General features: G+C 38.8%; 1 protein-coding gene across 1 annotated transcript in view; it reads right to left on the bottom strand.

Annotated features, from left to right (window-relative positions):
* Positions 1-7,417, bottom strand: part of LOC111974393 (protein kinase C-binding protein NELL1) — a 372,315-nt gene extending 364,898 nt beyond the window's left edge. The window contains exons 1-2 of the mRNA XM_070447366.1: positions 7,268-7,417; positions 331-403 (exon numbers count right to left, since the gene is read on the bottom strand). Coding sequence (XP_070303467.1) covers positions 331-403; positions 7,268-7,417 — 223 coding nt within the window. The remainder of the gene's footprint in view (positions 1-330; positions 404-7,267) is intronic.
* Positions 7,418-8,296: the final 879 nt, after the last annotated feature.

Here is an 8,296-nt window from a genome sequence, read left to right as displayed (position 1 = left end):
GAGTTCCACTGGCTTATTCAGTGATGAGGGATTAGTAAGAGTAACAGGAGTATAGCTAATGAGACATTTCAGGATGCCATCTCCACTGTCTCTCAGTACCTCTTCACTTTTCATACAAAATGAAGAAGATTACGGGAACAGTTACAACCAAGGAACATGTTGGAATAACCCGTCCTATGTCCTCAACAACAAGCTAATCATACCCTAACCCTAACCCTAGCCTGTAATCATAAAGTACATCAGAGTAAGAGTGCTGATCTAAGATCAGGTCCTCCCTGTCAATACAATTGTATGCCAATTGTATGCCAATTGCAATTGTATTCTACTTACTGCGATTGAGGTTGGGACATTGTGTGATGTAGCCGTTTGGAGCAAAAATTAATTTGACATCCTGAATGGTACCCTGTGGGGAAGATGAGAAAGAAAAGGAAAGAGAAAGAGGGGGGGAGAGAGCGAGAGAGAGAGAGATTTTATTTTATTTTATTTGGATCTCTTTTAGTCCCCATTTGGACTAATCTTCCAAGAGTCCTTCAACATTAAAATACAATTTATAATACAAACACATTTTCACATATAACACACTATTACAAACATACATAATATACTAACATAATGACCCAATAAATACTCAATCTAAAAAATATTGATTCTTCATGTACTATAGTCCCACAACATTTCTTTGTATTATATTTATATCGTTTTAAAATAATGTTAAAATGTATATATTGAAAGGTTTCTGGTTTGCCAAGTTAATTTATTCAATTTCTTTATTGCTCTAATTCAAAATGTTGTTTTGCCTATTTCTCTTTTCTGTCCGGATAACGCATAGATGGTGGACAATCTATTCCTAGTATTTACAGAATGTCTGTCTCTTACCAACTGAATACCGTTGTGAATAGAACTTGGCAGTTTTGAATGATGTATATTATGAAATAAAATAAGCATGTTTTTTTCAATTATCTTGTCGATTGATGACCAACAAAGAACATTGCGCATGACTGCAACAGAAGAACCATATCTCCACCTTAAAACAATCCTTACTGCTTTGTTCTGTGCATTCTGCAGCCTCCTAACTTCACTTGATGCATTTCCCCAGACCACAGAACAGTAGTTCACCTGACTCTCAATTAATGCTTGTGTTATTTGCTTAATAATTTTTTCCCTGGTAAATATTTAGCTATCCTTCTGATTATGCATGCTGTTTAAATTTTCTTTTTTACATAGATTAGTTATTTGAGACGACCATGTCTAGCTGCACTCCCAATAGTTTGGTTTCTGCCACTTTTTCAATTTGTACTCCTCCCATACTTAATTGTATCCCATGCTGTTTTGGCCTTTTCCTAGTGGAACAGACCAACATAACTTTGGTTTTCTTGGTGTTTAAAACAAGAGAAAAGAGAGAAGAGAAAAGAGAAAAAGATCAACATTGAAGGGCTGATAATGACCAAAAAGCAACTGCATGGGTCTATCTGGTGGTGACAGTGGCTCAGTGCATGAAAGCCATCAGTGGAGTGTCAATCACTCTCATGAGGGGGGTGTGTGCGTGCTTATTAGTCCTTTTTTAGGTTGGTTCGGTTTCGGTTTGATTATTAAAAAAGTATCAAATTTTCACGTTTAAATMCTGTAACACAGAATAAAACAATTAATAAAAATGCCATGATGATAGTGACTGTCCATTACTGTTTATCACTTATTAACTGTTATTTATTCAGATTTCTTGAATAAAATATTTGTTTTATTTCATTACTTTATTATTTAATTCCAAGTCAGCATCTCATGTCTATAGAGCTGCTGCCTATGCTGTCTGACAAAATCACTATTTTAGTAGTTCTTCAAAGTAAATAAGGAATACTTTTATGACTGCTGAATATCAACTATAAATCATTTAGATCATGTATTTTCAGGCTCTTGAAGCAACTGGTTTCTATCCCTAGCAAATGTGCGTTCTCTCTTCTCTGCTCCCTAGTGTACACAGGCAGTCAGCGGTTGTGCAATGGGTTATGGTCATTGTAGTTAATTACCACATTTCCGGCGCTAAACTATGTAGAATATTGGCCTGTTGGAAACTACAACTCCCTACCACATAGCACAGTCCAAGCTTGATCTGATGTATCTCTACAGACACTGCACATTGAGGTCACAGAAGAAGAAATAAAAAATTGAATAATTGAACCAACGTTGGTCAATTATTTGCACGGTGTCCCCCCTACGGGAAGTTTGAGCTAACGTAGACTAATGTGATTAGCATGAGGTTGTAAGTAACAAGAACATTTCCCAGGACATAGACATGTCTGATATGGGCAGAAAGCTTAAATTCTTGTTCATCTAACTGCACTATCAAATTTACAGTAGCTATTACAGTGAAAGAATACCATGCTATTGTTTGAGGAGAGTGCACAGTTATTGTCACGACTTCCGCCGGAGTCAGTCCCTCTTCTTGTTCGAGCGACTTTCGGCGGTCGACGTCACTGGCCTTCTAGCCATCACCTATCCACTTTTCATTTTCCATTTGTTTTGTCTTTGTTTTTTACACACCTGGTTTCAATTCCCCCATTACATGTTCATTATTTAACCCTCTGGTTTCCCCCATGTTTGTGTGCGTGTTCGTTTTATTGTAAGGCTGTATCTGACGGCTGGTATATTGTTGCCGGGTTTTATTATTTACGCCCGTTTATTTCGTGGTTCCGTTATTTTTCCAGCACCTTAGTATTGTGTTTATACTGGTGTTTTCTTGAATTAAATACCTTGTCCAAGCATCTCAGCTCTCCTGCGCCTGACTCCTTTCACCAGTTACCCACAGCCTTGACAGTTATGAATATGAAAATGTATCAATAAACCAATTAGGCACATTTGGGCAGACTTGATACAACATTTTGAACAGAAATTAAATGGTTCATTGAATCAGTCTAAAACGTAGAACATACACTGCTGCCATCTAGTGGCCAAAATCAAAATMGTGCCTAACCTGGAATAATACATTGTGACCTTTCTCTTGCATTTCAAAGATGATTTGTATTATCTTTTACCATATCTAATGTGTTACATTCTCCTGGATTAATTTCAGATTTCCACAAACTTCAAAGTGTTTCCTTTCAAATGGTTTCAAGAACATATCCTTGCTTCAGGTCCTGAGCTACAGGCAGTTACATTTGGTTATTTCATTTTAGGCGAAAAATGGAATTAAAGGTCCGATCCTTAAGAGGTTTTAAAAACCAAAAAAGAACCCACATTTTGGTTAATCGCTCAGAACTAGTTTGTGCATTTGTGCGTGGGGTGCGTGGCGGTTCGTGTATGTGTGTGTCTGTCGCTGTGATTGTCCAACGTGGTTAGAGCAGTTCGTATTATTCTGTATGTAAATCCGAGACACTCCATTTATACTGAACAAAATATAAATGCAACATGCAACAATTTCAATGATTTTACTGGGTTACAGTTCATATAAGGAAATCAGTCAATTTAAATTAATTAATTAGGCCCTGATCTATGMATTTCACATGACTGGGCAGGGGCACAGCCATGGGTTGGCCTGGGAGGGCATAGGCCCACTCACTTGGGAGCCAGGCCCACCCACTGGGGAACCAGGCCCAGTCAAACAGAATGAGTTTTTCCCCACAAAAGTGCTCAATTAACTTCTTAGCGCTAGGGGTCAGATTTTCTTTTTTTTCAAATAACGTACCCAACGTAAACGGACATTTTCTCTGGCCCAGATCGTAGAATATGCATATGATTTATAGATTAGGATAGAAAACACTCCAAAGTTTCCAAAACGGTCAAAATATTGTCTGTGAGAAAAACAATACTTATTCTGCAAGTGAAATCCTGAGAAAAAGTAACCCGGAAGTGATATTAAAAAAAWATATATATAATGTTTCCTGGCCTGTCTAACCTCCATTTAAAGGGGTATCAACCAGATTCTTTTTCCAATGGCTTCCTCAGGCTGTGACCAGGCTTCAGACATAGTTTCAGGCTTTTATTTTGAAAAATGAGCGAGATTTCAAAAGAGGTCAGGTGTCCTCTGAATATTTCATGCGCGCGCGGGAGGAGCTCACCATTTTCCTTTTCTCTCTTAATGAATAGGTTATGCTCCGGTTTAAATATTATCGATTATGTTTGTTAAAGACAACCTGAGGTTTGATTATAAAAAACATTTTAAATGTTTCTACGACCATTTCGGATACTTTTGGGGATTTGTCGAACGGAACACGGCTTTGTTTTTTCATCACGCAACCCAAATGGCGTTTTTTTGTAAAAGTAATATTTATCGAACAAAAATAACATTTGTTGTGTAACTGGGAGTCTCGTGAGTGGGAACACCCAAAGATTATCAAAGGTAAGCGATTAATTTGATTGCTTTTCTTACTTTCGTGACCAAGCTAGCCAAGCTAATATAAGGCTAAGCTGTTATAGCATTGAAAGCTACACTCACAAAAGCTTGGATTTCTTTCGCTGTAAAATATATTTTCAAAATCTGACACGATAGGTGGATTAACAACAAGCTAAACTGTGTTTTGGTATAATTCACCTGTGATTGCATGATTATAAATATTTTTAGTAATATTTTTTCATCTGATACGTTTGGAAATTTTAATCTTCCTTTCAGGACCGGAACGAGGCTGTAGTTTTTCTCATCATAACGCGCAACCCAAATGGCGTTTTCTTGTGATAAAAGTAATATTTATCGAACAAAAGAAGATTTGTTGTGTAACTGGGAGTCTCGTGAGTGGAAACGTCCGAAGATTATCTAAGGTAAGCGATTAATTCTATTGCTTTTCACACTTTCGTGACCATGCTAATTTGTGGCTAGCTGATGTAGCTTTGAAAGCTACACTCACAAAAGCTTGGATTTCTTTCGCTGTAAAATATATTTTCAAAATCTGACACGATAGGTGGATTAACAACAAGCTAAGCTGTGTTTTGGTATATTTCACTTGTGATTGCATGATTATAAATATTTTTAGGAATATTTTTGAATTTGGCGCCCTGCAATTCAGCGGTTGTTTAGGAAAGTGAACCCGTATTCGGTATCCGTAGCGCAGAAAAGTTAAAGACAGAAATACTCCTCAATTTCATCAGCTGTCCGGGTGGCTGGTCTCAGACAATCCCTTAGGTGAAGAGGCCGGATGTGGAGGTCCTGGGCTGACGTGGTTACATGTGGTCTGCGGTTGTGAAGCCGGTTGGATGTACTGCCAAATTCTCTACAACGACGTTGGAGGTGGCTTATGGTAGAGAAATTAACATTCAAATATTTTGCAACAGCTCTGGTGGACCTTCCTGCAGTCAGCATGCCAATTGTATGCTCCCTCAATACTTCTGTGGCATTGTGTTGTGTGACAAAACTGCTCATTTTAGAGTGGCCATTTATTGTCCCCAGCACAAGGTGCACCTTTTTAATGATCATGCAATTTAATCAGCTTCTTAAAATGCCACACCTGTCAGGTGGATGAATTATATTGGCAAAAGATAAATGCTCACTAATAGGGATATGAGCAAATTTGTGCACAAAATCTAAGAGAAATTAGGTTTTTGTGTGTCTGGAAAATGTCTGGGCTCATTTATTTCAGCTCATGAAACATGGGACCAACACATTACATGTTGCATTCATATTTTTGTTCAGTATAGTATGATACATGAATGTTACGTTCCGTATGGTATGTATTAATTTGTGGATGTCCATCATCCTTAATAGTATGACATTTTACAATTTAGAATTCGTATGATATGTTACGAATTGCAATTCGTGCAATATGTTACAAATTCCAATTCGTACATTAAGTTACGAATTCCAATTTGTTGTGGCTAAGGTTAGCTAGGTGGGTAGGTGGCTAACGCTAACGTCAGCTAGCTCTATGGGTTAGGGGTTAAGATTAGGGTTAAAGTTAAGAGTTAGGGGAAGGGGAAGGCTTTAAGTAGTTGCAAAGTATCTTAAAAATCCTAACAAAGTAGTTGCAAAGTTGTTAATTAGCTTAAATGCTGAAGTTGTCCATGATGAGATTCAAGCTCGCAACATTTGGGTTGCTAGACATTCGCGTTATGCATTCACCCATCCACTCCGACCTACCACCCTCCCATTGTTTTTGGCTTAACCCTTGTGTGATGTTCATGTTTTTTCTTATTCACACAATTTCGCGGGTCTGATGGACCCACAACATTATTGAGTTTTTAAAACAATACAGCCATAACAATTTACGTAAAGTACGTAATACTAGATGTTGACATATCAATTGCAAGCAATATAGAAAGCATACATGGTTAATACAGTATTTTACATTTACCTCTGCTAGATCACATTTATCAATAAAAGCGCTTTTTTAATTTTTTTATAAAATGTGATTTTTGTAAACAAAAATATATTATAATCAAGAAATGGTTGGAATAAATCATGTTTATCTTGAACAAATATTAATGAAACAAGGTTTTCATCACTATTCATGTTTATTGCTTTGAACTGAACAAATTGTAAGGCCAAATTTTACATACAGTTTTTCATGGAAATGATAAATGAGCCCCATTGAACAGCAATTAAGTCCAGTCTACACACCACTTGAGGGACAGAGGTTGACAATGTGTGTGTTGCAGATGTATTTATTGCACTTGATTCATGTGTACTGTGTCTTTCTGTCCTTCTTGGGTCCACACACATCGCAACACTTCTTCTTGTTGCTACCGGCTAAAATCTAGAAAGATGAAAACACTTAGTAAAGGAATTTTACTAACATCTCACTCACTCACTCATTCACTCACTCACTCACATATAGGCCAAGGTGGGAGAGTCAGACACACACACAAGCAAAAACATCACTCACACTTATTTCCGGTATTGGAGTTGTTGGTTCTGTGGGTCGGCCGGATGGGGCACCAGCATCATCCTCCTGAATCCTCCTCACAATGGCTGCAGAAGCTTGGGTCCTATGTTGCCTCCTCTGGATTTGAGGTCTTACCAATGCCTTGCCCAGCTCCTCGAGAAAGCGCCGTCTCCTCTGGAGCTTCCTTCTGTTCCAAGCGTAGGGTTCTACTTTTGGAGCTGTAGCCAGTCACCACTCCTCCTTTTGTGGCATTGTAATCCATTATGATTTCTGGTTTTTGACATTCCAGTCCACAGATTCTCCCATCTCTATGCAGCGTACTCATGAGTACCACATTTTTGCTTTTCTTTGGCACGTAGGACACTAGGGATTTGTCGGCCGTGAACACAAACTCAGAGGAATTGATAGGCCTGTTCCGTGTATTAAACAGCTAAGATGGGAGCTCTGGCTTGTACTGTTCCTACCATCGTCAGCTTCCTCTTGAGGAGCTCCTGTCCCAGCTTGTGCGAAGTAAAAAAGTTATTGCATGTGATGTTGTGGTCACGGAGTACCTGTGTCACGTCCAGGACAACCCACATCCCTTGGTTCTTCTCAGGGGCTCCTCCATCTGGCATCCCCGTATACACTTGCAAGTTCCAAGCACATGATGAAGCAACATCACAGGCAGCCCAGATCTTGATTCCATATTTTGTGGGTTTAGACGGTATTTACTGCCTGAAGGGGCAGCGGCCCTTAAATGGCATAAGCTGCTCATCAACTTTAACGTTGGGCCCAGGGTTGTAAAACATGGGAAGGCGGGGTCCACCCACTTGTCCCACACTGACCGGATTGCAGCTAGCTTGTCTCTCTGCCGCCGAGCTGGTCTGGTGTCTCAGTTATCGAAGCGGATAATCCTGGAAATAATGTGMAAGTTTTCCAGAGACATTGTTGCACTGAAAAGTTCCCTGCCAGTTTCTGCATCCCAAAGGGATTCTGTGGATTCCCCATTGGATAGGAAAACAGCAGCAATGATAAGAACCCCAAAGTATGCATGTAAATTAGTTTGGTCCATCTCCTTCCATCTCCCTCCAATGTCATAACTGTCCTGTGAGGATCCGAATGGGTCAGATCAGTTTGACAATGGATGACAGTAGTCAGACCCTCTCTCACCGACAGAGGGGATTAGGGAGCTGCTGGGGGATTGACAGTTCACACCCTGTTGTAAATTCTGCCTCTCCAAAATCCACAAAGGAATGTACTTTGTTTCCAGACACTTTCCCCGCCAAAATTTAAACACGTTCAAAGGTGAATACTGGAACAATATTTCTAACATAAGAACATGGGGATGGTCAGAGGTGACCTAAAGAATAATAATGTAATATGGGATGTTATTTTGTGATGTCATTTAAAATGTTATAAAGGAAAAACTGTAACTTGAAAAGTATATGCACTACATGTACGAAGTCTCAATCCTCTACATTGTATGTGAAATATGATTAAAGTATTTATGTTAA

This window comes from Salvelinus sp. IW2-2015, linkage group LG15, assembly GCF_002910315.2.
Source record: "Salvelinus sp. IW2-2015 linkage group LG15, ASM291031v2, whole genome shotgun sequence".
In the NCBI taxonomy this organism is placed as follows: domain Eukaryota; kingdom Metazoa; phylum Chordata; class Actinopteri; order Salmoniformes; family Salmonidae; genus Salvelinus; species Salvelinus sp. IW2-2015.
This window is presented reverse-complemented; position numbering and strand designations above follow the sequence as displayed.